Source organism: Bipolaris maydis (assembly GCF_028858645.1).
Source record: "Bipolaris maydis strain C4 unplaced genomic scaffold PSV08scaffold_2, whole genome shotgun sequence".
NCBI classification, from domain to species: Eukaryota; Fungi; Ascomycota; class Dothideomycetes; order Pleosporales; family Pleosporaceae; genus Bipolaris; species Bipolaris maydis.
The window spans coordinates 750,338-777,713 of NW_027093858.1; the positions used below are offsets into that span (position 1 = coordinate 750,338).

General features: G+C 51.7%; 10 protein-coding genes across 10 annotated transcripts; 6 read left to right on the plus strand and 4 right to left on the minus strand.

The window, feature by feature from the left end:
- The first annotated feature begins 411 nt into the window (after positions 1-411).
- On the plus strand, positions 412-1,891 carry PSV08DRAFT_215265 (chaperonin 10-like protein). Its single transcript, XM_014229392.1, has 2 exons — positions 412-971; positions 1,086-1,891. Exons 1-2 carry the CDS (start codon positions 600-602, stop codon positions 1,797-1,799), a joined length of 1,086 nt encoding a protein of 361 aa, XP_014084867.1. The 5' UTR covers positions 412-599; the 3' UTR covers positions 1,800-1,891.
- An 823-nt stretch (positions 1,892-2,714) lies between these two features.
- PSV08DRAFT_398671 (uncharacterized protein) lies at positions 2,715-3,766 on the plus strand (the record flags this gene model as incomplete). Its single annotated transcript, XM_066093565.1, has 3 exons — positions 2,715-2,810; positions 3,009-3,303; positions 3,377-3,766. 3 exons carry the CDS (start codon positions 2,715-2,717, stop codon positions 3,658-3,660), a joined length of 675 nt encoding a protein of 224 aa, XP_065949737.1. The 3' UTR covers positions 3,661-3,766.
- Positions 3,767-4,536: 770 nt separating this feature from the next.
- Positions 4,537-8,398, plus strand: PSV08DRAFT_383829 (uncharacterized protein; the record flags this gene model as incomplete). The annotated part of the gene is made up of 3 exons (XM_014229390.2): positions 4,537-4,540; positions 4,705-6,993; positions 7,040-8,398. The coding sequence occupies 3 exons, from the start codon at positions 4,537-4,539 to the stop codon at positions 8,206-8,208; spliced, it is 3,462 nt and encodes a 1,153-aa protein (XP_014084865.1). The 3' UTR covers positions 8,209-8,398.
- Positions 8,399-9,147: 749 nt separating this feature from the next.
- On the minus strand, positions 9,148-9,365 carry PSV08DRAFT_263757 (uncharacterized protein; the record flags this gene model as incomplete). Its single annotated transcript, XM_066092493.1, has 1 exon — positions 9,148-9,365. A coding segment is annotated over one exon (218 nt), but the record flags the coding sequence as incomplete, so codon positions are not given.
- Positions 9,366-10,360: 995 nt separating this feature from the next.
- On the minus strand, positions 10,361-13,557 carry PSV08DRAFT_215272 (uncharacterized protein; the record flags this gene model as incomplete). The annotated part of the gene is made up of 2 exons (XM_014229388.1): positions 10,361-13,342; positions 13,420-13,557. 2 exons carry the CDS (start codon positions 13,555-13,557, stop codon positions 10,469-10,471), a joined length of 3,012 nt encoding a protein of 1,003 aa, XP_014084863.1. The 3' UTR covers positions 10,361-10,468.
- A 1,509-nt stretch (positions 13,558-15,066) lies between these two features.
- On the plus strand, positions 15,067-17,706 carry PSV08DRAFT_358748 (fungal-specific transcription factor domain-containing protein; the record flags this gene model as incomplete). Its single annotated transcript, XM_014229387.1, has 3 exons — positions 15,067-15,130; positions 15,223-15,390; positions 15,436-17,706. 3 exons carry the CDS (start codon positions 15,067-15,069, stop codon positions 17,379-17,381), a joined length of 2,178 nt encoding a protein of 725 aa, XP_014084862.1. The 3' UTR covers positions 17,382-17,706.
- Positions 17,707-18,873: 1,167 nt separating this feature from the next.
- PSV08DRAFT_263786 (thioredoxin-like protein) lies at positions 18,874-19,507 on the minus strand. The gene is made up of 3 exons (XM_066092494.1): positions 19,384-19,507; positions 19,170-19,276; positions 18,874-19,103 (listed from the first exon to the last, which is right to left on the minus strand). The coding sequence occupies exons 1-3, from the start codon at positions 19,464-19,466 to the stop codon at positions 19,012-19,014; spliced, it is 282 nt and encodes a 93-aa protein (XP_065949739.1). The 5' UTR covers positions 19,467-19,507; the 3' UTR covers positions 18,874-19,011.
- Positions 19,508-19,681: 174 nt separating this feature from the next.
- PSV08DRAFT_358750 (uncharacterized protein) lies at positions 19,682-20,923 on the plus strand. Its single transcript, XM_014229386.2, has 2 exons — positions 19,682-19,977; positions 20,185-20,923. The coding sequence occupies exons 1-2, from the start codon at positions 19,820-19,822 to the stop codon at positions 20,495-20,497; spliced, it is 471 nt and encodes a 156-aa protein (XP_014084861.1). The 5' UTR covers positions 19,682-19,819; the 3' UTR covers positions 20,498-20,923.
- A 129-nt stretch (positions 20,924-21,052) lies between these two features.
- On the minus strand, positions 21,053-26,061 carry PSV08DRAFT_194546 (uncharacterized protein; the record flags this gene model as incomplete). The annotated part of the gene is made up of 1 exon (XM_014229385.2): positions 21,053-26,061. The coding sequence occupies one exon, from the start codon at positions 26,059-26,061 to the stop codon at positions 21,211-21,213; it is 4,851 nt and encodes a 1,616-aa protein (XP_014084860.1). The 3' UTR covers positions 21,053-21,210.
- Positions 26,062-26,250: 189 nt separating this feature from the next.
- PSV08DRAFT_263802 (ubiquitin-conjugating enzyme/RWD-like protein) lies at positions 26,251-27,060 on the plus strand. Its single transcript, XM_014229384.2, has 4 exons — positions 26,251-26,418; positions 26,475-26,563; positions 26,616-26,747; positions 26,799-27,060. The coding sequence occupies exons 1-4, from the start codon at positions 26,366-26,368 to the stop codon at positions 26,972-26,974; spliced, it is 450 nt and encodes a 149-aa protein (XP_014084859.1). The 5' UTR covers positions 26,251-26,365; the 3' UTR covers positions 26,975-27,060.
- The last annotated feature ends 316 nt before the right edge of the window (positions 27,061-27,376 follow it).

Sequence of the window (27,376 nt, forward strand, 5' to 3'; positions counted from 1 at the left end):
GATGGGACCCTTTGGGGAGGGTTAGTAGCACTAGTTTAGGAGGGGAGCGGGAGTGGGTGTGGTGGGGTTTTAGACCTCGGCTTTTAGTGTTGGTGTTGCTTTTTGAGCGGAGTTATTGCTCAATCAACCTTTTTCTTTGCCTTGTCAGGTTTTGGAGATGTGTTGGGTTGGTTACTGGCTGGGCCTGGGTTTTTTTTTGGGGGGGGGGGGGGGGGGAAGTAATTTGGATTGGAGGGAGGAGCGAGCGAGTGATGGCGTGTAAGCATATACCGTATGTAAATGGACTAGTACGGACTGAGCGAAGTTCGGTGTATATATCATGTAGTGCGGGGAAGGGAGGGGAGACCGGCTATGTCGAGAGAAGATATATAAAACAGATGGTATCGAATTGGGGCGACCTTTTCTTTTTCCAATTCAAGTGTTGTGCAAAGATTCCAGGCGCTTTGCTCGATCAAGCACGTTTAACGTTTTCCTTTCTTTTTCCAAGTCCTTGAGATAACTACCAAATTCAAGAATCCCCCTCTTCGACACTTGCTCATTACAAGAGTGAATACACAAACCAAGGCAAGGAGATAAAGAAAATAATACTGTGGATCAAGATGGCGGCACCCTCCCTCCCCTCCAAATACAAAGCCGTCATATATGACAAACCAGGCACAATATCCACGGCGGTAACCACGCTCGACATGCCTTCGCCCGGGCAAGGCGAGGTCCTCGTCAAGCTAACGCACTCGGGCGTGTGTCACTCTGACCTCGCCGTCATGACGAACGGGTGGAAGTCATTGCCGTTTGGCACGCAAGCGGGACAAGTTGGTGGGCACGAGGGCGTGGGAACGATTGTGCAGATGGGACCCGGGACGGATAATGCTAGTGTCAAACTGGGGCAAAGAGTGGGAATCAAGTGGGTTTCTGGTATATGCGAAGCATGCGAGGCGTGCAGGGCAGGCTTCGATGCTGCATGCTTCAATGCGGTAAGCTGAGATTTGCTTTCTTGACTTGACTTTCCCTTCGTTCCTGGAGGATGTAAAGGATTGGACGAGATGCAGCTATTCGCTTACTGACTTTGGGTGTCAAAAAAAAAACAGAAAATCTCGGGATACTACACCCCAGGAACCTTTCAGCAGTACGCCCTCGCCCCCGCAAATTACGTCACACCCATTCCTGATGCCCTCGCTTCCGACGCTGCCGCGCCGCTACTCTGCGCCGGCGTGACCGTGTACTCAGCACTGCGCAAAACCAATGCAGAGTCCGGAAATTGGGTGGTGATTTCCGGCGCCGGGGGCGGACTGGGCCATCTCGCTGTGCAGTTCAGTGCGCGGGGCATAGGGCACCGCGTCATTGGCGTGGATCACAGCAGCAAGAAAGACCTCGTCATGAAAAGCGGAGCCGAGCACTTTGTTGCTATAGACGGCGGCCAGGACGTTGTCGAGACTGTGAAATCGCTGACCAATGGACTTGGCGCTCACGCCGTCGTCGTCTGCGCTGGTAGCAACGCTGCGTATGCACAGTCAGCAGAAATGCTGCGATTCGGTGGCCGTGTTGTCTGTGTTGGTTTGGTAGAGGGAGAGGATGCGCCGATTAAGAGCGCGGTTCCTAGCCTGATGATCGGCAAGTCGTTGCAGGTTGTAGGGTCAGCGGTAGGGAACAGGAAGGAGGCGATTGAGACCATGGAGTTCGCGGCTAGGGGTATCGTCAAGTCTCATTTCAGAATTGAGAAGATGGACAAGTTGACAGATGTATTCAAGGAAATGCATGAGGGCAAGCTCCAGGGCAGGGTTGTGCTGGATTTGCAGGATTAGAATCGGGATGCAGACCTGATGTTAGTATGCTATAGTTGTAGATATAATTTTGATAGTCAGTGGAAACTGGACTCGATGTTGTATCGTGTAATTAAATCTCATAAAAGACTTATTGATAGGTTTATTCGCAATGATATCTCTAAACAGTGGTTCGGCCGCGGAATGAGTCCTCCATTTGTTCAATATTGAAAAGCTCATATCCTGAGCCGCCTTGCAAACCCCAAAAATAGGATTTCGTATTTATCGCATTGTAATCTGCACAGATCCTCATCTATTTGTAGCTCATTGCGTGATGAATTCAAATAGCCTCAGCTCCGGCTGGTAGTATGGGTAACAGCTGTAAAAATAAGAACAAGGTTTACAAAGACGACTGTCCGCTCGTAAGCAATTGGGACTACAGAAAGTACTGGTTGCGCTATGCCTAAATGGAGCATGTCAGTCCAGAGTGGACGGGACTTGCCCGGTCCTATCGTTTAAGTCTGACAAGCTGTGGGGAAGTCTGCATTTGCTTTCTTTTGCTGCAATGACAAATCCTGTTTATACATGGAGAGGTTATGCTTGGCGAATCCACGTTCGATCTACATTAGCGGACTGCATGTAAAACGCACAGATCTTCTACAGGAGTATCGCGGTGTACTTGTGTTGGGTAAGCTGTTACCGGTCCATTCTACTGGTCAAGGACTATATGTCCGAGTTGGACCTTGCGAACCAGCTAGCTGCAGGTCAACGTATGGCTTGAAATACTTATGCTTTTTGCGTATGTAAACTCAAAGTTGAGTGCATAAACGTCTCACGAAACCGCAGATGTGGCTGCTTCGCGATTGAATGTGTTGGTCAGATCGTTCAAGTAGCAAGGTTTCTTTTATAACGCGAAAACCCGGGAAGTGTTTTTTACTGGTACGTAGGTGTAAAAAAATGAAACAGGCATGGCTAGTAGCACTGTTGGGCCTCTGGGCTCTGCATCTCAGTGTAGAGGTTCGGGAGCTTCCGCAGTCCCAACAGTTGGTATCTGTCAGTGCACATCCGACGCCTTCTATCAGTGAGAAAACAACGAACTAGGCGATTCTGCCCATCTGTACTTGGGGTAGACAAGGAACAGCACACATATACGTGTTTCATGTTGGAAAGCTAGCTGTGCTATCTTGGATCTTTTTGCGCTATCGATGCTAGTCTGACGTGCTTGCTGGAGTGTTGCTGACAATTTTGCAGCGCTCTCGTCGAGTCAGCACGACTCAAAAGGCATACTACTCTTTGATATTATGCGAAACAATGGCTTTGTCTTTGACGAAACCAGCAGTATTTTCTCTAACTGGCATTCAAAATCTCACTTCGACCAACCATTGTTCCATTGTGCTAAGGCTTGGCTCCCTTGGATGGTTACGCACCCCCGATTCTAGCGTGCTAGTTTGTCGATTTAGTCATGGAAACCGAGAAGGGTCCACAATGATGAAGGATACGGCACGATTTCAACGAGAAACACCGATTACGGGACGTGCCATGCCTTGTTCGTCACTGCTAGCGCCCAATGTAGCGAGGTGTTTTCCCCGTATTTGCTCGAGTACCTACTTTCTTGTCAGGGGTCAAGCTGCTGGCGAATGAAGTTCTGACAACAATCCCACGTGTGGAAATGAACAAGGGGAAATTGTGCATATCCATCCTAGAATTTGTGGATCAAAGCGACCCAAGTACAGTGGAGATGTACACTTCCACGCTTGATAGGGGCTTTATACTTATCAGTTCACTAGGAACTTCTGGAATGCATTTAACCGGATCTGCGAGGCCTTGGTTCGAAATCGGGTTTTTAGCAGTTCAGGCCACCGAGTGCATCGGCGAGGTTGTTTCTCGCTCAAACTTTTGCTGAATGTCAACTCAATGAGCATTGCTAACAGGACACCCTACCAGCAACATTTCACCGAGAGAGTTACTTGAAATCGCGCATTCTAGTCACTACACGTGAGCATATCAACAAAGTTGATTATTAAACCTGCGCTGGATCATTCTACCCACTGACAGGAAAGTTACGATGCCGTCTCGGCTCTAATACTACGGCGGCCCGAAGTGGCTCCACATCTGCCATGGCCGCAGTAAAAACGTTCTCCAGAGCCAAGTGATGTTTCTATACTAAAGAGTTTGTATGCGAGGCAAGCGAAGCTGGATTTGAGAATGTGAAACAAACGGGTGTTATGTGCCCTCTAAGGCTTACATGGGGTCTTTAGTATACATTTATAGGACAATCGGGATGGCGCAGCAGCATGATGCCAAGTCTAGTACTAGTCTTATCTCAACTCTGGGGCACAAATTTAGTGCAACACTGCCATGCACGACACATAGCGCGATCCTTGCCGGCGCCAGATGACGGAAACCGACGAACCATGCCAGTTTTGCATGAATCTGAATCTGAATCTTCGCGATTTAGGAAAGCTGACAGCAACTGACCTTCCGATTGTGTAAATTTCCTCGTATTGAGGATTTCGATTGTGTGCAATAGATTGCTCATCATGTCGAATGGAAATAAGTGTGCGCCTCATCCACTCGTGAATCTTGGTGGTGTAGCAAGAGAAGTTGGTTGCGGGCTCATCTCACCTCAGCTCTGGCCACGCCGTGCGATGCATGGTCTGTCCGAAGCCCCACCATAGTTACCGTTGCTCGGCCCCAGACGTGTCCAGTGGCGCCTAAATGGAGTCATTGCTATTTTGACTCGGGGCAGTAATAGTATACAGGCCATGCCCTGGCCACCATGGGCAAGCTGTATATTCTGCCGCACTCCGAAAGGGCGACTTCTTTCAGAGTTTCTGTTTCTCTACTAGTACTGAACGTTTCACCCCCTGTACCTCTGCATTACAACCCATCGCACTATTCTACCCCGTGTCATCAATCTGCGAATGCCACGCCTGTCGAGGCGCAGTTAAAAGGAGGATGTTGCTGTTACTCAGAGGTAAAAATTCCAAGTCAGCAACGACTTTACGGGCAGTCCCAGCAAATCCCGAAAATCAAGAAGATGTACAACACTCAGGAGCGCGGGAATTAGCGATACCAGAGTCCCTGTTCATTGATAATATCAAGCTGCCTTCGTCGATAACTTCTGGCACAACTTCTCCAACAAAGTCCACAACTATATGGCGCAAGAAGCACATAGCAAAGCCAACAGGAACTAAGCGCGCTTCCAAAAAGTCAAAATCATTCGATAGCCAGGCCTCCATAATTGGAACATACAAAGACGGCAAGATTCAATGGCAGCGAAGAGGCGAGATTGTTACTCTCGACAGCAACAAGGATACCAAAGGCACAAACGAACAGGACAAATCTAAGATGCCTGCAACAATACCCAGCGGAAGATGCAATCAGCCACTTCCGCCACTCCCGTTCTTCGAATCCACTTTTGGTGAGCTGAGAAGCAGATACTCTATTTCGCCCCCATTAGCAGGCGACAGGTTCAGGTGGGCCCAGTCGCAGGCGCCGCTTACTTCACAGCACTCAAAAAAAACGTCTAGTCAAACTTCTCCTGCAGGATCTCCCAAACCACGGCACCGCAAGGGTGCGGCTGGAATTGTACACACGTCAACTTATAGTTGCTCGGTTTATTCCCAAGAGAGCGAAGTGTCGTCATTACGCAGCGACCGGTCCTCAGAGACAAGCTTCGAAGCCGACAACCCTTCAAAACAAGGAAAGCCGGACGTACCGATAAACAACAATGAAGGCCAACGAAAAGCACCGCCAACCGAGTCGCCCCGAAGATATGTGCACCAGCCCTCCAACTCCGAGGGTGCAGTCTTTCGAGCTACCCATGGCACTCATGCAACCTGTAATACCCCGCATAGCGCCGAAGTATGCGAACCAAAAATAGAGCACAAGTCATCCAAACGGAATAGTCCGCGGCGACGTCCAGCCCCGAGCCCGCGTCTCGTCTTACAGACACAAGCCACTCATCACAGCGAGACCAGGCATTCGTCGGTCATCGAGCGAGGGCCTTGCAGCCCCACTCTTAGCGAGGCCGAATGCGACCTGCATCAGCAATTGGCTTCGTTTGAGAGCATTGGCGACCTTGGGGCGGAACTTGATCAAGATAGGACCCCCCTTGCAGAAGGCAATCTTTTCCAGTGGAATGCACGTCAACCTTCACCTGAGGGCGACAATGTACAGATGTCTCTCACAGAATTGGCACCGAGTGAAGATCTCAGTGCTCCGCCTCCTTTGCCTCGCAAATCCAGTAAACGCCAACCAGCGAATAGGAACATGAAATTATCTCGCCTTCCACACAACCACATTGCTTCGCAGGTCCGCAGAGAGCGCTCCAAGGCGAGCAAGACGCTAACGCTCATAATCCCAAAGTACAGAAGGACAAGCGCAGACATGGTGCTGTCCCAGGTCTCAAATCCACGGAACGATGCCAACGCGGCTGGAAGAAATACTACCGACCCGATCATCTCCCCCGCTGGAGCCGAGTCTCTCATCCTGAACATCTTGCAGAACCTCAGTCACTTTGACGATCTTTTCGCTGCTGCTTTTGTCAACCATGGCTTTTACCGAGTTTTCAAACGCCACGAACTTGGCCTCATCAAGTCGACTCTTCGAGCCATGTCCCCTCCAGCATGGGAATTCCGGGAAATTGCATTCCCGGGCCATGACAGTTTGCATGCACACGATCTCGAGATGACGCGGCCCGAAGAGGAATACTCTCCTACGTCGTACCTGCAGCTCCAGAAACAAGACATTCAAGTGATCCGCGCCATCAAGCTGGAGATTTTGGAAAAGTGCCAGTCGTTTGTGCGACCAGAGATATCGGTTGCGCTCATGAGCACGAACCCATCGGAATCAGCTAGGGTAGATGATGCGTTATGGCGCATCTGGTCATTTTGCACAATCTTCGGCTCAGGCAAAGGCCGAGAGGATGACGTTGTTGCGCAGATGGACTGGCTAAACGGAGGAACAATAGCCCATCAGGAAACTTGCACTTTCAGCATTTCAGGCACGGATTTCATGAATGACACGCTAGTCGGCGCTTCTGAGAGTTTTGGCAAGGGTAACGAAGGCGGGCTCAGTGCCGAGCAGCTCTTTGACATTATGGAGTTGTGGAACTGCTTAGGAGTGCTCTTGCAAAGCTTCGAAGGCCGAACAGTCCAAGCACGCCAAGCAGGAATATACGACGATACAGAAATTCGAGGTGGAGATATTGATGGCGAAGAGATGATGCTCGGTATGTTAGTCCGTTTTCAGACCTGCTCAATAGCTAATTCGTCCAGATGAATGGTGTTACTACCTTATGACGTTTGGTCCAGCCGCTGTCCTGAAACTAACTGGACCCTACCACCCTTCCGACCCCAAAGGCTTCACCATTGCTGCTGAGAACGGCTGGATCAACTGGAAGCCTCCGACTCCCGGAAACACTCGCCGCAAGTTTCTCCGGGAAGCTGCTTCTCGCATCTACGAAGACAAGATAGCAAATACCTACGCAAAGATCTCTACCCGCGACGTCCAGCGCGAGCAATCCAAGATGCGTATCCAAAAGCATATCAACGAGCTCCATCAGCGCAAGATAAGCGGCGAAACTGGCCCGATGATTTCCATGTCGCAAGAACGACCCATGTCGGACTGGGATACAGTCCTCAGGAACTTGACTCGTCCTCCGATTCCTAAACAAGGCCCGATAGGCGATATTATCACTCATGTGCCTGGTCTTAAATCATCAGTATCACTTCCCAACGAAGGCTGCTTCATATCGGAGCTCCCAGCAACAAGAACCCCTTCACCAACTCAAAGGATAGTCGCTCGACCGCTGCTACCGACCCCAGCTCCCTCGACGATAGCTGCTCTCGACCAACATAGTGTGGTCTCGTGCCTGCCATGCAATGAAGAAAATATAGTGTCACCTCAATGGAGAACAGCAGCAAGGCCTCTTCTCCCGTCCCCATCAATATCCACCTGCCAGAGCAACCGCGACCTATACACGCTGGATGCCATCTCTAGCATTGGTTCACCGCCCCGCCGCATGATTGCCGAACCTCTCCTCCCAACCCCCTCAACCACAACAGCATCCAACACACGCGACTGGCAAGCCGGCGGCACAGGCATCTCGATGCCCCCCATTCTCGAAGACGCACCCTCTCACCACCCTCTATCCCCCATACAAGCCCGACCCAATCATCCAGTCTTCCATCAACGCAAAGAGAGCCGCGACAGCGACCTCAGCTCATCCGCCAGCCCCCGAAGCGCAATCTTCCAGCAGCACGAGCGCCAGCACTCCATCTACTCGAGCGCCAGCCACGAGCACACTGCCGAAAAAGCAATCTACCGCATCGTCGAAATGGGATTTACGCCCGAGCAAGCAAGAGAGGCGCTGCGCATGACAGATCTCGGGACTGGGCTCAGAGTTGACTGCGCGGTGGAGCTGTTGCTTAGCCGACAGGCATAAAAAAGAAAGATCGTATCCGGCGAATATATCGGGCCATTTACAAACAACGAGTATCGATACGTTATTTCTCTTTTCACTTGTTCGTTTTTTTTCTTTTTTCTTTTTCAAAGCATTGTTACCTCTTTCCGAGTCTACACAACTTGCATTCGCTTTTTGCTTCACTATTCGCTCAAGATTCAAAGCCTATAGCATGAGATACCCTTGGCTTTCTATATACCCTCGTTTTTGTAACACTTTTTTTTTTTGCTTCCTCTCTTCGCATCTCACATCTGCATGCATGTATGAAAATTGATGGCATTTGTTTGGTGTGGAAAGCCTCCCTTTCTTGTTGATATATTTGTAATCGTCATATTTGGATATGTGTACGCTCGCTAGCTAAGAAGTTATTCGTTATGAATTCGAGTTTGGGGTAGTTTTTGTCAGATGCAGCCTTTATTGCTGGTGGTTCAATTGATTGGTTTCTGTGATATGGGTTTTGTGGATAGCAGATTGTGTCAATGGTGTTCGTTTTCGAGATATGGACGTTGAATCTCCTTGAAAGTTGATATTTTGTTTGGCCCGACCCTGAGTATCTCCCTGTCGAGTATGGTCGTTGTGGGCGAGTGTGATTTGCGCTGTTCCCGTCTCGATTTTTTTTGGCAGAGCAGCAACGGCGCAAGTGCTTGAGAAGAGGGGAGTTGGACTGAACGACGTATATATACGCCATCCGCTTTGTAGACACCGCTCCACCTGCGATGCACCAACACATCGCCCCTCGAGCCGTAGGAGCGAAGCACACTCCAATCGTCGAGTACCAGCAGCAAAACCCGCATCGCCGAGTTTCGCACAACCCAATGGCGCCGCAAAACCCATGCCTTTCCCATCCCCTCAAAATGCTTGAGTCCACATATCCCTCCTTCGTTCCTTTCCCCCCCTCTCTCTCACCTACAACAATCACAACAATCAGCACACTCACCACAACAACCCAAGGCCTCGCTAAAACACCGCCCAATGATGGAAAAGCACGCTACCCACGCCTCGATGCACCAGGGCCCCGCAAGCGTACAATCAAAGTTCCTGATGCAGCGCGAACAGCAATCTTCCTGGCGGCTTGATCCAACCGGCCCGCCTGATTCCTCGAGCTCGGTGGCGGGTTCGTCCATGGGTGCGTAGTTCATTTTGTCTTGGGTTGGCTATTTGTGGCGTTTCCCCCGTTTCCCGATCTCTTTTTTGGGGGGGTTTTTTTTTTGGAAGGCGGAGGAGGTGTGAGATTTTGCTGATATGGTGATATTCGATATAACCCCAGATCCCAGTAACACGGGTGATGAGTGATGGTGATGGGTTTAATGAGATGATGCTGTTTGCGTGTCGTTAAATGCCCGTGATCAGGCGTTGGTAGCTGTTGTGCAGATCGAAAAACGATAAGTCGCCCCTGGAAAAAAAGAACAACAACAACAATAACAACAAAAAGTTCGAGTCGCAAGTATACCAGCAAGCATGCGAAACTAACAAACTTCCGTGATCAATGACGTTGTTGAAAGCAAAAATAATCTCCGATGAGAAAAGAATAAAAATTGGCGTCAAGGTGTCAGGGAAATCAAAAAAAAAAAGAGGGTACGTAATGTGAAACTAAAGTTCATATCTCTCTCTCTCCTTGGGGCAGCGAGCAGCGCATGGCCCCTGATTAAAGGCTCGTTAGCACACACTACTTTTACTACTGGCACTGAGCGCGCGCGGGGGGGCCCAACCCATTTTTTCCCCTCGACTGCGTACACAAGGCGACCAGCGCAATGCCACAAATTAAATTCAACACAGCCTCGCTCTACTTCTAGTAAGGGAAAAGCTGCAACGCCTCATGGTGTTATTCATAGAAGCGGAATACGAAAAAAAAAGAGGCAAGGTTGAGGAGAAGGACAGGGAGCGGGCGCGGCAAAATAAAAAAATGAATGCGGGCGCAATGAGGGTCAGGAGAATCTCCAGCCAGTAAGTGGTACGAATTTGCGCATGTGACAGCATGTGTCATGCCCACAAAGCCACAGAGATGGATTATTTACCTACACCTCTTTCACAACCTCCCAAAACGTACAGTCGATTTGCACCGAAAAAAACGAAGAAAAGAAACACGGCTGATTTTGCATTCTTAACTTGGGAAGGGGGGGGGGGGGGGGGGGTATCTTGCATAATTAACATGCAAACGCTAGGTTGCCCAAAAAAAGCCCAGATTAAAAAAAAAATCAATAATAGGTAAAATCGAAAAGAATAGCCTTCATCTCCATCCATTCTAAACCCTTATAACAATGTGAATCCCCAAGCCCCTTGCCTCACGAATTGAACAGGCAAGACACGTTCTCCCCACACGGCTGACCAAAGCATGGAGACCCCTCTCGGCGCACCAAGCTCGAGCGAGAACTTCGAGATCCCAGGATGCGCGGGCGTCGAGGACAAGCACTGCTTTCTTGGTCTCGCGGATCGTGTCTGCTTCGCTATAATCACTCTGGGACAGGGCGAGTATGCGTTCGCTCGACTTTGACGTGTGCAGCTCAAAGGGGAGGAGGAAGTCTGGATCCAGAATGTCTGTCACGGGTATAATCTTGTACGAATACAATTTGTGGAGCAAATGCGCATCCAGAGGCTTGCTGCCTGTTGCGATTCCTTCGCCAGCCGCTTCGTCGGGTACATCATACATGCGTTTTGGTTCGTTGGTAGGAGCGTCTGGTGGATGTGACAGTAGTGGCTCGAAGCCATGGCTGTTGCGGCGCGACATGGTTTCGCTGTGCTTAGATGAAGATCTTGACAACGTCCCTGTGACGGAGCGTCTTAGAACCCTTGGTCGGTGTGTAGATGCGGGCCCAGATGCTGCTGGTGTGCATGGCCACGAAGTTACAAACTGAATATCGTAGGCAAGCGTTAGTGTATGACTGGCCGACCCGTCGGCTGAAACAAATGTCATAGCTGGAGAGTGTATATCGCTCTCAGAATATGGTCCTGTCAAGCTGTCGCCATCGATGAGATCGGCGTTCATTGGGACGAGCTCCCATTGTGAAAATCCAAGAGAAGAGGTCGGCGTCGGGTCGAGGTCCCGGGGAAGCACAAAGTCCTCTGACTTGGCAGAAGGAGTAGAATCTCCAGGTACGATTGCAGAGTCTCGTGCGACGACATCGGAACCGTCTCTTTCCTGCACGCGGTTTTCGTAGGGAAGAACCTCACTGTGAATAGAGTACCAGCGTTCAGCTGGATTCTCCGGCAGTTTTGGGCAAGACACCCAGCCCATGCACTCCGCAGAACCCTTTACACAGGCTAAGATGCGCCCAACGATAGAATTCTTGCTCCAGAAAGTCCTGTCGGCGAAAGTGAACCCCCCATATAGATTGGCAGAGTGACCGAGGTTGGCGACGGCAATCTCATCATTCTCGAGTAGTGTGGAAATGAGCAGGTGCGAAATGGCCTCTCCAGGAAGGACGAGTCCCGTGAGGTATGACCGGCTAAGCCACCCACCAACATTGTTCACAAAGACGGTGGACTGGTCTTCGAGAGCTGGCAAGGTAGGGGTAAGGGCCATGTGGAAAGCTCGAGAGTTGTTGCGTTCTAGCGCTGGCTTTGAAGTTTGCCCAAAGTAGCTCTCCATTTGAAAGCTCGAGGCTGGTGGAGTTTGTAAAGGGGTTGCGTATACACTGATGCCAGAAGGAGATTCTGGGCTCGTCAACCTTGCACTTGTGGATGATGGTGTGGCATCTTCGCTCTTGATCTGTGGCGCCAACTTGCGAACGAGTTGGGCGGACACGACGTCCAGGCCAGGCCACTGTATAACAGTGGCAAAGTGCAGAAGGCCGGAGATCTGCCGCGTCTGGTGCTGCGGAAACAAGATGAGGTCTGATTGGGGCAACTCGTGGTGGGCATTCTCAGCGAACAGCGATAGCAAGCCACCCGACTTGGGTTTGGGAGACGTTTGGGAGCCTCCCATGATAGCAATGTTGTCCAAGAAGGTGCGAGCAAGGACCAGATCCCAATCAATCTTTCGAGTCTTGAATTGAAGAAACGCTTCGACATCTTGGGGGTTGATGCGCAGTCGGACAGCGGCATCGGCGGCGTCGGCGTTTGTGTAGGCATCAAGTCGGAGTAGTAGCTCGCACGCCAATGTGATTTGGAGGAGCAGAATCTCGCGTTCAGTCCACAGGGGCTGCGTGTCGTGCTCGTGCTCGGGCACTAGCTCTGGTTCACTCCACAATATCTGGCCCAGCCTAATCCTCCACTCGACCAAGCTAAAATCGTACCAAATTCCCTTCAAGTCTAGAACCCTAAGTAAGGCGGCAATCTGCGTTTGCATTCCAGTGGGATCGTCGGTAGAGCCGTCGTAACCCGGGGGTGTCAGGAACTTGGTGAACAAATTGGCGTACAGGTCCCCAGACGTCTGGGTGTTGAGAATGGTCATGGGCTCTGGGCTATCGTGGAATGCCTCGTACATGTCCTGAAATTCGCCCAAGCGGTCGTATATCAAGCGGAGGTCGACTGAACGGATACCTAGACGCTCCGGGTTGGTGTGCAGCAATTCCTTGTTCTTGGTCGCCTCGAGCGAATCGGCGGCTGATTGGGATGCTTGGGGTTGGCTGAGGAGGACATCGGACTCGGGCAGCTCGAGAAAGTGGGCGAAGCCAATTGTTCCGGGCTCGATGCCCTGAGTGCCAAGCATAGAAGGGGTTTCGATCGCGTCGACTGCATATCCATTGTACTCTTTCGGGGTCTCGTCAAGGGGCTGGGCCTTGAGTGTGTGTTTGTGCAGGGTTGCAGCGGAGAAGGCAGGCTCAGCAAGAGGGGCAACGTCGGTCGCGTCCTTGGTGGCAGCCTGAACGCTCCAGGGAAACGAGGCTGTCGGGCTGCGGCGGCCGTTGACCTTTGCGACCCGGAATTGCGGGGCGCCGGCGAAGAGGACGTGAAGCTGGGTGTCGGTCAAGGGGTCGGTCGGGTGCGGGCTAGTGTCTTGCGGTGGTGATGATTGTGGTAGTGGGATTGATTGTGGCTGTGGTGTGGGAGTAGGTTTGGGTGTTTGCAGGCCATGGGGGTCGGGATGGTGGGCGGGGGTATTGCTACCATGGTCGGGGGCGGTGGTGTGTACGGGTGGCGGGGTCGGGCCAGTGTCGTCGACATGCTTGGTGGGTGCCTGCAGATGGGAAGATGACATTAGCGGGCCGGTGTTGTGTGTGGGTAGAAGGCATAGCAGCGCGGTAATCAGCGTACCATGGTCTTGTCGCGAGGCTGGGATTGGCGGTGCTTCCATGACTTGAAGAAGTTGGCAATCTTCTGTCTCTTGCTTGCCCTCCGTGTGAGCGGGCCTGGCTTGTCGTTCATCATGTCAGTGTGCAGCCTCGGCAGCATACCGGCGGCGACAGCGACAGCGACAGCGACGGCGACAACAACAATCACGACGACGAGTGTGCATGGCGGAGGGGATATAGTACATAAGGGGAGCAGGGGCTGGGCACCACAGGCGGGCTGCACACATGCACATCAAGCATGGCAGATATCCCTGTCTGGCAGGCGAGCAGCAGGCCTGGATGGCTGTTGGGTGGAGAGGATGCAGCTGCGCGGTCCCTGTGCCGCATCAGGGCGATCAGAAGATGACGTCCGCTCATTAGCTGCAGCTCTCGCACAGCCGCCGCCGCCACGACGCCAGTCTGACATGCCTCTGGTATTCGCACTAGCACAATGCGCCATACATGTACATGGACATGTAGTGGACATGGACATGCTTTCTTCTTCATCGCCTCTTGTTCTCTTTTGTGCTGCTCGACACGCGCCTCTCCTGGTCTATGGCACAACTGGCTGATGACGCTATTGCGGACCGCTCGCCTCTACCTACCCACGTCCCCACCACCGAGAGCCGTGCCCGGTTTCTAGAACGCGGAAGCGCATCGCTCGTGCCCGCGGCCCAATTAAAGCACCATGTCCAGATGGTCGGCACAAGAGTTGTGAAAAGCAAAGCCAAGAGTCCCCCGTCGCTTGGTTCGCAGGAGAAGGCGGCCGGCTGTGATTGGGCGGCCTGGCACGTGACTCTGGTTGATAGCCATAGAGATGGACACGCCGCTGACTCGGGCTGCCGCCTGATGGCCGCACAAGCATGAATCGCCGGTATACTTATCCTGCCGTATAGCCAGCACATGATGTATGTATACACACCGACTCCCACAAGACGGACCCGGCCTGGGTTGCTGTCCCCCCCTTTGCTTGGCTATGTGTGTGTGTACGTGTACTAGCCCTCGCACTCGTGCGCCGCCTCCACCCGTCTCGCATCGCTTCCGGCACGAGGCTGAGGGCCGTTTGTGGAGCGGTTCAACAGGCCGGCGGACAAGTGCAGGGTTCTAGTAACAGGATGGCGGCGATCACATCTGCACCACGTCCCAAACAGCACGGCGTTCTGGACTTGTTCGATGCCGTCGCACGCCTGGCCAGACTCGAGTACATGGACGCGTAGGCCTCGCAAGCACAGTGCCATCGACTTGGGCAACACCACAAGCCGCAATCTCCGGCTTGCCATGCTCTTCACTTTGGTGTTCCCCACGACTGGTTCCCAAGCCCGCTTGATAGCCATTGCGCTAGCCAAGTAGCTGCCCACCTCCCCCAGCTTCAGCTCCACTTTAGCGACCCCAACCCTCCGTGCTGCTTATCTACCTAGCCTTTCCATCCTGCCACGCTTCTTTGCAACCTTTGCAGGCACCTTGCTCTCATGTGAATGCATATCAAAACACAGTCTGCCCCAAAGCTGGTGCAGCAACCCAGCTCTCTTGTCCCTTCCACCCCACGGCGGACCCTACCGCTGATCCCGCCCCTCCACTACAACTAGTCCTCCCGGAGAATGCCCGAGCTGACGTAAAGTCTGGCAAGAACATGTCCTCGCAACCACCTGCAAATGCTCTTCTCAACAAGAGGAAGCAGACCAAAAGCCGCAATGGTACGCCCTGCCTCTCCCCTTCTTCTCCTCGTCACCCACACCCAACATGTCGCCCTTGCCCGCCAAACCACCATGCTGATGCCTTTGCCCAGGATGCATCACATGCAAAGCAAAGCGCTTGAAGTGTGATGAGAAGAAGCCCACTTGCGACCAGTGTGCGCGACGTGTAGTGCCATGCGGTGGCTACAAGAAAGACTTCAAGTGGAGGCCTTTCGAAGAGCCCATCGTCAGGGGGAAATCAAATGCCAAGTCACGCAAAGGTTGGTTGCTCGATCAAAGTGGCAAGCCCCTCCTAACACATGCAGACCACATACCCACCTCTACCCACTCACCACCCCAAGACCACACCAGCACCCACGGCCACCAACATGATTTCACTAGTAGTATATCCCCCAATCCACATTTGCCCCAGCCTCAACCGCCCTACTACTTCATGCATGCTTCACCTACAGGCCCATCATTCCCTCAACCTTCATTCGAACCACCAGAAGACTTGTCCGCCGCCCCATCCGCATCACCCTTCATAACAGCACCTCAGTTGACATCACCCGTCGACTCACACGCACAAGCATCTCTTGCATCATGCAGTACGTTCGGGGCGGACAGCACAAGCACAGCACAATCCCAGGGGACGGCCGATTCCAGCATCTTGTCTGGTCAATCACCCCGTCTTGTAGATCTTCTAATGCCGGGAACAGACCTCAGTGTGCCACCAGAAGAATACTCGTCGTTCCTAACTCAGCATGAAGCCTTCTACCAGCCCACTGGTCTAACTCCACCAGCCCCAACCGACCAGGACGACGATAACGAAGAACTAGTGTGCTACGCTCGCCAAGATCTGGGAAACTGGGTTCTGCCACTGCCCTCGCCTGCATCATCCAGCTCAAGCACATCTTCATCAGACTCTCCTACCTGCCGAATACCTGCTCAAATACAGTTTTCTTCCTTTTCAGCAGAGTCTTTGTCACGTCGCTACCATCGCGACACATGCGGCGTGCTGTCTGTCAAAGATGGTCCAACCGAGAATCCATGGCGAACCTTGATATGGCCTCTGACACGAGAATGTCCTGCCCTTTATCACGCAATCGTCTCCATGACATCTTTTCATCAGTCCAAGGACATTCCCATTCTGCGCATCCAAGGAATCGATCATATGCGAAGTGCAGTTCATGCACTGGCTGCAGGCCTACCAAACATGCGTGTCGATGCAGCCATCTCCACCACCCTAGTACTGGCTTTTGCCGAGTCGTGGGACCAACATATCAGCACAGGCATCAACCACATCAAGGGCGCAAAGGTCTTGATCAACCAAGCACTGATACAACATCGCCTAACACCCATGAAGGGTGAGGAGTGGGCTCGCTTGAAATTCCTTTGCAACGCCTGGATTTACATGGACGTCCTTGCTCGCTTGACATCCACCGACGAAGATGAGACATACGATGTCGACACTGTTCAAGAAAGCATTTACGGCACCGGCGAGACCGACACGACCCTTGACCCGTTGATGGGCTGTGCGCACACCCTGTTCCCGATTATTGGTCGCGTGGCAAATCTTGTCAGGAAGGTGCGAAGGTCCAACAACAATGGACCAACAATCATCTCGCAGGCTATGCAGCTCAAGTACCAGCTCGAAGACTGGGCCCCACCTTCCTTCATCGAAGACCCCGAGGACGAAACAACAAGCCCGCATGACACGATAAAAACCGCAATCGCCTACCAAAATGCAACGCTATTGTATCTGCACCAGGCTGTTCCGGAGATTCCGTCACAGTCTTCGAGTGCGCTGGCAAAGAAGGTTCTGTGCGACTTAGCGACAGTTGACCCGCGCTCCCGATCAATCATTGTGCACATCTACCCCCTCATGGCAGCTGGCTGCGAGGCCACCAATCCCGAGGAGCGTGAATGGGTCAAAGCCCGCTGGGAACTCATGTCTTCACGCATGAAGTTGGGAATCATAGAACGGTGTTTGGAAGTCACAAAAGAAGTATGGAGTCGACGAGACGCATCTGCCGCAGAGCGCATGGCCATGCAAGTGGATGACAAGTGCGCGCAAAGCTTTTCGTCATATACACCTATGCGAAATGACGAGTTTGACTTGATGGACGAGCTCAACTGGAGAGACACACGGCAGTGGGAGCAAACATCAAATTCCCATTTGAGTTCAATGGACCCAGAGGTTACAGTCAAGGGACGATTGCATTGGCTAGGAGTCATGAAGGACTGGAACTGGGAGATTTTGCTTGGATGATTTGCAGAATCATCATATTATCCATTGTAATCAACCACCCGATTGGCGTTTGGGCGTAATGGGTCATACGTATTCAAGGTCAATGATAGTTCGGCAGGCCCAGGGGGCGTTCAGTAACACCTTTCAATGGATCACAAGATCTGACAGGTTGCCGGAAATAACCTGTTTTGCCAGAAAAAGTAATGTTTTAGAACCTGCTGTTGCAGTAGCGATGAAACTGTCTCCAGAACGTTACGCAATTGGGTCATTTCAATATGTACTTTCAGCAAGCCACACTAGATAGCTCTTACGATACACAATCTCTTTCTTCTCTTCTCTCCGCCACAAACAACCTTCTCCTCAAACTCGATCAATGTGCGGGATCAAGACGCATCGGGAGTACGCAACCCCATGTAGTACCAATTTCGGCAATTTTCCTTCCATTTACCTGCATAATACAAGGCTAGCTAGTCCAAAGAAAGGAAAAACACATCGACATTTCCGAATACCCCTCTCGCTTGGAACGCCGCTTCCCGAAGAGATAGGTATGACAAAATAGTCTATGCCTAGATAGGAAATCATGGAAGCTGGGCCCTCTGACGTCTCCGTACCTGAGTTGCATGAACTTGTCCTACTATTGAAAGTTAAATTGCAAAAGAAAAAAACACGATGGTCAGGTGAGGTGAAAGATTGTGAATACAACACTGAGCAACCAAGTCAGCAATTAAAAGTAGTTTCGAAATCATTTTGGGAGACCAAAATTGCTAGCGCATCAGCTGAACACTGTCCTAACAATCACTACACCGCACCCCTTCTTCCCCCCCCCCAAAGATGACCAAAAACTATTTAGACACCTCTACTAAATCTCAATCTCCCAGCTCACGCACACACACACACACACACACACACACACACACACACACACACACACAATCAACAACAACACAAATCACGGCATGCTATCAGTAACGCATACGTAACCCCCTTAAACCCTACACGGCTGCAACCTTACCCATCCGCACACCCATGATAGGAGGAAACACTCGTCACAATGGTCCACTCGATCACATGTCCATTCAATCATCTCTCTCTCACACACGCAAACACACACGCACATACCCCCTGCAAAACTTGTGCGACCAGCCTAAAACGTATGACGCGATCCTGCATGTGAAAGTTTGATTCAAAAATTTCGACGTAGCTATGGCTTGAGCGTACGAAAAAAAGGGACTGGGGGGTGGGAGGGGCGGATTATAGACTCGATGGGGTTTGGGCAACGAGCGAGTGGGGTATGTGAGTAGGGATGTGATGGAGAGAGAGAGAGAGAGAGAGAGAGAGAGAGAGAGAGTGTGTGTGTGTGTGTGTGTGTGTGAATGTGATGTTTGTTTATTGATTTTGCCATAATATGGTTGGGTGTGCTGAAGGGGCGTTTTTTTAAGATTGACTGGCTACAAAAAGGTGTGGGGGAATTAGAGTCGTAGGTGGTGATGTGGGAAAGAAAAGGAAGGAGGGGAGCCAAGTAGATGTTTTTATTGTGTGGTGTATCAGGACGGATGCAAAGAGAAATAGCCTATAGTGGCTTCCTTGAATTCAATCATATGTAATAGTCGTCCCTTTGAGTCGTTCCTTCTTTGCTTTTCCAATCATATCCTCATGCGCCCTTCTGCACCAGGTCTGATACTTGTTGCTCAATGGCCTTGTCGTCGAGGCCCTTGAGCGCCAACTTCCTCTCCTTTCCGAAGTCTAGATTTGTAAACCGTAGTTAGCATTCCTTGCCCTTCTCTCTCCTCCAATTACGTTTCTACGCACCGAATCTCGCAAAGACTGTGGGCTCGGTGCCGCTAGCTTCTCGGATCATGATGGGAATCGACGGGTTGGCCTTCTTCATAGCGGGATAGCTTCGGGTAAGGAAGTTTCTGTATTATTTCGTCAGCTAAAAATCTCATTCCCAACCACCCCGTCATGCGCAATCGCGCTTGCGACTCCGCTCGCTCAAAATATCTTGTATCGTGAAGGCGCATACCTTGTCGCAGCGCTGTGCTCGCTAGTCTGGCAAAACAGGAAGCGCAGCTCCTTGAGCCCATTTCCAAATGCTTTCGAGGCCATTGCGAGAAATGTGGGCGGGAAGATTGTTTGCGTGAAGGGTATCAATTGGAGGGAGGTGTCGTCACCGTCCAAAAGCGCCCGCCCGCGCCGACATTCAATGTTCGTCGAGCTGGCGCCCCCGTCCAGGAACGCACTATACCTAAAGTGGCCTAACACCGTCGGAGCAACGAAGCGCCATTGTTTAATCCCGGATTTGTCCCATCTGACGAACCCTCAGGCCCGACATCGCCGCCAACGACAAACGACCTCAGCATTTGTCAATTGCTCCCGGACCTCACTCACCCTTCTCCGGATAACACCCCGACTCTTCCTTTCCCGACAATAGAGCGAGAGGGACAGAATACACAGCAATCATGTCGTTCCGCCCCGGCTCCCGCATCTTCAGCTCCTTCCGACCTTTCTTCCAACGCGCAAATGCCCGCCGACGAGTCAACACGGCTGCCGGCGCTGAGCCCGCTGGCTTCCAAAAGTTCTGGAACAGTCCCATCGGCCCAAAGACTGTGCATTTCTGGTACGCACCCGCTTCGTCCTTCCCGTAGCCTTCGATTCTTTGCGACAAATGCACTTTTTTTCTTTTGGGAAGATTGCGGTTTCGAAGTTTCCACCCCCGCAATGTCCGAAGCGTCGCGTGCGCAAGTGACGGCTCACCAAAACGCACCCCTTTTGCCAAACACGAACACAGCACACAAATGTCAACATGTACTGATACTTTCTGCAGGGCTCCAGTAATGAAATGGGGCATGGTCCTCGCCGGCGCTTCCGACTTCTCCCGTCCAGCCGAATCCCTCTCCTTCACCCAGAACTTCGCCCTCATGTGTACAGGCGCCATCTGGACCCGCTGGTGCTTCGTCATCCGCCCCAAGAACATTGCCCTTGCCGCTGTCAACTTCCTCGTCTTCTGCGTCGGTGCGACTCAGGTCGGTCGTATCTATCTCTACAACCAGAGCTTGAAGAACACAGAGGGTCAGGCAAAGGGTGAGTTGCAGGATTTGAAGAACACTGCCCAAAAGGCGGAGAAGGCGCTGAAGTAAGTGGTGGGTTGTTGGAAAGGGGCTCACAGACTTGGACGTGAGCGAGGAGATCACGGGGGGACGTTTTTTTGTTGCCCTTTGTTCTTTGAAAGAGAGCAAGTGGGCCAGATGAAGAATAAGTTAAAATTCATTCATGTTCGTCATCATCATCATCATCATCAACCCAGTGGTAGCATTTCAGGAGTAAATGGTGATATCATTTGTGGCTAGTCTTGATGATTCCCGACTGAGATAGAAATACCATGAACTTTATGTGTGTATAATTCACAGCCTCCATCTCCCAAACCTTTACTCTCATTGTCCTTTGCCTCGTTGGAAACACACACTACCACAGGCAAAACTTGTCCAGATTTTCTGAGAAGCACGCCATAACAGGGTCTCTGCATCTGTCGAGAAAAGAAAATGCTTATTACACAAAATGTATCACATTAGTGGTTGCTGAACCCCGTTAGCATGTGAAATCGTGGAAAGGGAAAGGGGAAGTCCGTAACAAAAGAGAAAGAAGAAGAAGAAGAAGAAGAGACAAGAAGAAGAAATCAAAACGTTGCAGTTGTATTACATGGCCCATGGCAAATGTATACATCATTGGGTGGGGGTATCAACTCTGCGTAATCATACAACACCACCATTTCTCGCATAAACCACAAAACTCCAAGAAAGAAAGAAAACGGAACGAAGAGAAGAAGACAAAAAAAAAAGGCGCTCCCTCAACCTCAATAATAACTCAACCCCGAAGCCCTAACCTTCTTCTTACTCTTCTTCTTCGTCTTAGTAGGCGTAGGACTCACCACATCTCTGCGCCCCACCCCGGTCGCTCTATCCCTCTTCCTATCCCCACTCCCCATCATCTTACTCGCGCCGCCCGTCATGAAATCGCCGTACGCGCTCTCAGGATACAGCGCAGGCGTCGTGGTGCCGCTGGGCATCCACTCACTGCCGTCTTCCCAGGCGCTGCCTTCAGCGTGTGCGGCGCGGACACCCTCAATGTACGCTTCCATTCTGGAGCGCTCGTCGTCGTCTTCGAGACCGCAGCCGCAGCCGCAGCCGACAATGCATTCGCCTTCGTCGATGCCAATTTCGTCACCCATGCAGTCCATATGTGCGACATGGCCGCACGCGGGACATAGGTTGAAGAGGCCTGAGACGCGGATCCAGCAAATGCTGCAGCTGTACGTGGGTTCTACCTCTGCGGGCTTGGATATTTCAGTACTGACGGTTGGGGCTGGGCGACTTTCGCGCCACGATGAGCCGCCGGAGACGTTGGATGTGCCTCGTGAGAGACTTGGTCTGCTGGACCGGCTCGGGGGTGGTTGCAGTTTGGACTGAGCAGGTGACGTGCTTAGTCCAGCAAGGCTCTCGTCAAGCTCTGCAGTGGGCGTGCGAACTGGTATCGAGAGACGCAAGTATTGCTCCGGAGGAATGAATGCATCCATGGGCAGGTCCGCTATCTGTTCTTCTGACAGGATGTTTGTTATGGTGCTGGGCTGGAACTCTGTAGCCTCTGGATTGAAGGAGAAGTGCTTTGGAGATGCAGCAGATAGGCGCTTCGATTGCACCGTAGTGGGCGTTGGAGGCACTAAAGTTGTTGAAGCTCTTGATACACGTTGAGCTATCTTCTCGTCCTCCTCTTCTTCTTCATCGCTAGACCGTTTGATCGCGAGCGATATCGAGCCCGACTTTGAGCTGGTACGAGAATACTCTACTGGAAAGTACGAAACAAGCCCATTAAACTTGAGTACTTCAGCTCGAGCACTGACTAGACCCCACCGATTCAGCATTTCAGCATACTGCTCTCGCCAGACACGATGTAACCAATCTTTACTTGCATCTAGTAACGGCCGACTGAAGCATGCCTCGTCATCGAACTGGTCTTGATTTTTGAGTGTGACCTTGATAGCCCTGCCACCATCGCCCTCTCGAGGCGTGCCGGGCACATTGCGTTCTTTGACACCTGCCGTAGCATAGCTGCCTTCATCATCCACCTTTTCGTAGTCCGAGTCGGATTCGCCAATGTAGTTGATATCGACGTGCTCAGACTGTCCGAAGCTTGCGCGCTTTCCTTGCTTTGTGCGTGGGGCTGCCATGCTGTTTTGGTTGTGAGAGTCACTACCATAGAATGTCGTTGTTCCCCAAGTCACTCCACTAGTCGGCGCAGATGTAGAGAGATCCTCGATCCGTGATCTGACCGGAGGTGAAGAAGACATTGCGTTTGAAAAAGGCCGTGACAACGCTGCTACAGCACTCGCAAAGTTTGCAGTCGAGCTCTTCTTATGAGCTGTGTGGTTATTCTCTGGCGATGTTCCATATGGAGTGTGGTTTGCTGTATGAGCATTTCTAATCGGAGGTATTTGTGACAAGAGAGGTGGCGTGTTGCCAGTCGAGTAGGGTGTAACGGGGTCCGAATGGAATGCGTCGCTACTCCATGGCCCGTTTGAACTCCCATGACTTCCGTATACATCAAGATTCTTAATCGATCTCTGGGACCCAGATTCGTTGACCGGGGTTGCAAAGCGCGAATACGAAGGCGTAGGTGGGATGGAAATCGTGGGCTTGAACAAACTCCATGCCGCGTCGGACGAGGGGAAGTAATCTAGGGAGAACGCTGGTGCTTCCATAGACATAGGGAGCTGGGATTGCCGCATTTTAGCCATGGCTGAGGTCACACCTTCGCGTGTAGCAGGCTCCGCAAATATGCAAGACAACATGGCAAGCATCTGAACATCAGCCAGGCGTTCAAAGTAGTCAAAAAGTGCAGGTATCAGCCAAGTGACGATCGGGTGATGACCCCATTTGACCCGAGCATTGAGCTGAGGGTTAGTCACGCTTTCTGACTCGTCAAACGCGAGGTCGAGGCCACTATCCTTACGTTTGATCCTTACCAGAGCCCTTCGGGCCAGCACAAGGACCTGGTCTCTCCGGTATTGTTGAGGAAGTATCTCCACGGGCACTTCATTGCTCAAAATTAGTTTACAGAGCATCCAAATATCGGCAAGATCCTCGAATCCGTTTCTTCTTGCTACCTCAGAGTTGTGCTCGCAAATGATGGGCCCAGGACCAAAAATTCGGTATTCTTCCGCAAGTACACGCTTGCTTGGAACCATGTCGTCCGTAGCAGAGAACAGGATAGACACTGTCGATTTAGTCTTGGATGGCTGCTTTGCCACACCACCCGAAGAAGGTAGCGAGTTCCGTGATTGAAAGCGAGAAATAGATTTCTGCCAAGCCAGGGGAGGCTGGAAATTGCCAATACGTGCATTCCCGTCATGATCAGAGCCAGATGAAGACGATGGAGTGGAAGAAGTTTCCCAAGAGCCAACAGAAGAGGACGGAGAAGACGCTCCATCTGAATCCTCAGCACGACGGGAAGTAAAGCGACCAAAAGAGTCAAAGATATCGTTCTTCACGCCACTTTGGCGAAGATTTCTCGCAATTTGAAATCTGAACACCTCTGAGCCAGGCGTTGATTTTACTGGTGGTATCCTTGCAACCACAAGGGACCCATCGGCTGAGAACCGGGCAGTACACTGAATGGGAAGGGGAATGTCAGCATTCATATGAGAAGATTGCATCACATCATCAGTAAACTCGCCCTCGTGATCCTCGTCTTCGCTGGAGCTTTCTCCCGGCAAGGGTCCAAGATCTTCGAGTGGCTCAACGTCTTCGCCCAGGTCCAGGCTGTCGTCCAAAGCACGCTCTCCCAAAGCATATGAGAGTACTGCTTCCAGAGCCTCGCATTCCTGCTCAGCACAGGTAGCTGCGATGCGATGCATATTATGGACTAGTTCTTCTTGGTGTTCCTTGCTGATGGATGCTGTTGTCCTCTCAAATTCAATGTCTAGTGGGGTTGGTATCCTGTGGTGAATGGAATCGGGTTGTCCGTTTTCAACAGCCTTGGGATAAGCAGACGGAAACCTGATAGTAAATCGAAGAAACACAAGCTTTGCACCATCAGTTGCGGGATCGTAGTCACCCCAGGGCCCGTTGAACGAAACCTTGATGTAGCGGCCCGGCACATCAATCTCTTCAAAAGCGAGTTTCTTGTACTTGTTGCCGACGTATGATATTTCGGCACCGAGGTCGTTCTGTTCCTGGTACGGGTACTTCTCGCCAAGATCCTGCTGGTTGGGTCGAGCGTGAATGTCATTGACATTGTTGTGGCGATCACCCCCAAATTTAACTCCGTTGATCCAAGTGATGTGGTTAACAACACGTGGGTCATTTCTGCGGATGGGCTGGGCAGTCATGGTCTCTCTCTGCACTATCTCTGGATGTATCTTGGCGTGTGTTTGTCCAGGAAAGCGAGAGGTATGAACGTCTTCGCTGAGGGAGTAGTTCTGCAACAACGTTGACAAATTTCCTTTCCGTTGTTGGCGTGGTGGACCAAAGTGGTCCCGATCACCTGCAGTAGTGGTGGGAATAGGACCATCGCGATAGGATACATAGGAAGCCCCTTTACGCGTCGCACTGGGCTTTTCGACAAGCCGTTCGCCTTTCCGATAGCCGACAGCCTTTTCGAGAAGCTTGGGATCGAGGTGATGAAGTTGTAGGCGCCTGTCAGTCCCCCAAGAAATCAACTGGAAGTCACGGTTGTCAATGCCGTAGTCAGTAGAGCCACGCGAACGCCATAGAAACTCGCGGACTTGAGCATCAGAATCGTGTTTTTGAAAGGCGTGAACAGGCTCATTATTAAAGGTTGATGCATCGCTATCGTTGACGTGCTTGTACAGCCAAAGGTTCGAATTGCCTCGTTGCGGCATGGCAAGAATGCCATGAGGAAAGGGCGTATGTCGCGCTCGCCATACAGGATAATGAGTGCGGATGACGCGCCGGGGTACAGTGATATGATCAGACCTGCCTACATTGCTCCAAAGCTTGATGGTCGCGTCCAAAGAGCATGTCATGATTTTACTTGGGTCGTTGCGGTTCCAGTCAATACCGTAGATTTTGGTGGTATGAGCGGCAATGGTCGAGAGGGGAGTCGCTCCATGGCGAGTGTCCCAGATGTGGAGGTACTTGTCGTGGGCGCTTGCAATAATCTTGTCATTCTGGCGATTCCATTTGACTTGGGTTGCTCCAGCAGTATAGTCGGCAAGCTTCAACGGGGCTTGCCTGCTCCGAAGGTCGTGTATGAAGATGAAGCTGTCAACTCCACATGTCGCGAGCAAGTCTGGATGATGGGCAGAGAAATTGATATCTGTGATGGCGCGTTCATGGGCGCGTAGCGTGTATTCAATGGGTGCTTTCTTGCTGTTGTACGGCATGGAGAGATTGTATACGAGCGCGAGCTGATTGCGGGTGGTAGCAATCCATTCTGCGCGTGCCGCAAAGGGTGACCACTGCACATCAGCGACATCCCACGACGATTGGTTTGGAATGAAACGAGGTAAGGAAAAAAGATTGTCCAAGTCAATGATGCGGAGGCCGCTCTTGCTGGCAAGGACGATGTCGCGGCCTGCTGGGCTTATGCTGGCAGCGCCTATCTCATCATCTACTTTGACCTCGACATCGCGATCAAACGTCGGCGACTGGAACGCTGATAGAGGCCCGCCCGCCGTGGCCGCCATCTTGTTGCTGGCCGTCTCGGGCATGCGCGTGTAGTCGTGACGACGGTGGTAATGGAGCAGGCAGTGGTTCCCCTGTCCAGGCGTCTCTAGCGCCGCTGGCCGATTACGCAACATCACACATGCATGTCTAGCCCTTTGGCCCTGCCCAAGACCAGACGACACAGGCTTGCTCCTCCAAACGCAGAAAAAGAGGACTTCTACACCTTTTGCTGGTACCGAAGAGCATATTCGCTTTCCCCACACGAGCCCTCGCCCTTCACAACCTCTCGCTCTACGCAAGCGGTATCCTGCCCCACCATCAGCTATGGCGCTGCCCAAGCGAATCATCAAGGAAACCGAGCGCCTGGTCAACGAGCCGTAGGTACTCCCGACGGGATGCCGTGCTGTTTTACTGATCTGGGGTCCCTGTATAGTGTGCAAGGAATCAGCGCGACGCCGCACGACGACAATCTGAGGTATTTCGATGTTACCATCGACGGCCCTAGCCAGTCGCCTTATGAGGGTATGCTGGTGCCCAGTAGTGTTGAAGTTTTCAACTGATAAACCCTTCGTAGGCGGTGTTTTCAAGTTGGAGCTATTTCTCCCAGATGACTACCCCATGACGCCGCCCAAGGTCCGCTTTCTCACAAAGATCTATCACCCTAACATCGATCGTCTGGGCCGCATCTGCCTTGATGTTCTGAAAAGTAAGTTTGGAGTCATACTTCACAATACCAAGGCTTTGCTAACATGCCTAGGTAATTGGTCGCCTGCCCTCCAGATTCGTACGATCCTGCTCTCGATCCAAGCTCTTTTGGGCGCGCCCAACCCGGACGATCCCCTTGCGAACGATGTCGCCCAGGCGTGGAAGGAGAATAAGAATCAGGCTATTCAGACGGCCCAAGAATGGACACAACAGTACGCGAAACCGTGAGCCTACATCTTTGACATCACCCAATTGGGCGATACTTTAACGTTGTCACGGGCAGGGAGGCTGTCCTCTTTTCCCAACGTGCTGTATGGGGTTTCAAAAGCACAGCCTCCCACCATGCCACGTAGCGATGATTCATTAGCCTTTCGAAGCCTCACATATAACGGACTGAACCCATTGTTTTTGCCCATCTCTTTTGCTTAGTATTAGCCACTTTGCTGCTTCTGCAAGCCCTGGCGTAGGATGGACAATCTGGAAAGCATGATAGCGATATATTCCCCGTTGGCATAATTGAGAAATCTATCGTTCTCTCTTAAGCCGGATAGTCACCAACGCTTAGACCATGGAAATGAATTATGATCCCAAAGTCTCTTGCCATTGTTGTGTGGTGTGCCATTTGACGTA

What these genes read in the sequence shown, in the direction of transcription:
- PSV08DRAFT_215265 (XM_014229392.1), top strand. Translation starts at nt 600, where the DNA reads ATGGCGGCACCCTCCCTCCCCTCCAAATACAAAGCCGTCATATATGAC. An exon ending in ATGCTGCATGCTTCAATGCG is followed by an intron (nt 972 to 1,085) that starts GTAAGCTGAGAT and finishes AAAAAAAAACAG; the next exon opens with AAAATCTCGGGATACTACAC.
- PSV08DRAFT_263786 (XM_066092494.1), bottom strand. Translation starts at nt 19,466, where the DNA reads ATGGCCTCGAAAGCATTTGGAAATGGGCTCAAGGAGCTGCGCTTCCTG. An exon ending in GAGCACAGCGCTGCGACAAG is followed by an intron (nt 19,277 to 19,383) that starts GTATGCGCCTTC and finishes GAAATAATACAG; the next exon opens with AAACTTCCTTACCCGAAGCT. An exon ending in CACAGTCTTTGCGAGATTCG is followed by an intron (nt 19,104 to 19,169) that starts GTGCGTAGAAAC and finishes TTACAAATCTAG; the next exon opens with ACTTCGGAAAGGAGAGGAAG.
- PSV08DRAFT_358750 (XM_014229386.2), top strand. Translation starts at nt 19,820, where the DNA reads ATGTCGTTCCGCCCCGGCTCCCGCATCTTCAGCTCCTTCCGACCTTTC. An exon ending in CCAAAGACTGTGCATTTCTG is followed by an intron (nt 19,978 to 20,184) that starts GTACGCACCCGC and finishes TACTTTCTGCAG; the next exon opens with GGCTCCAGTAATGAAATGGG.
- PSV08DRAFT_263802 (XM_014229384.2), top strand. Translation starts at nt 26,366, where the DNA reads ATGGCGCTGCCCAAGCGAATCATCAAGGAAACCGAGCGCCTGGTCAAC. An exon ending in GAGCGCCTGGTCAACGAGCC is followed by an intron (nt 26,419 to 26,474) that starts GTAGGTACTCCC and finishes GTCCCTGTATAG; the next exon opens with TGTGCAAGGAATCAGCGCGA. An exon ending in CTGCCTTGATGTTCTGAAAA is followed by an intron (nt 26,748 to 26,798) that starts GTAAGTTTGGAG and finishes TAACATGCCTAG; the next exon opens with GTAATTGGTCGCCTGCCCTC.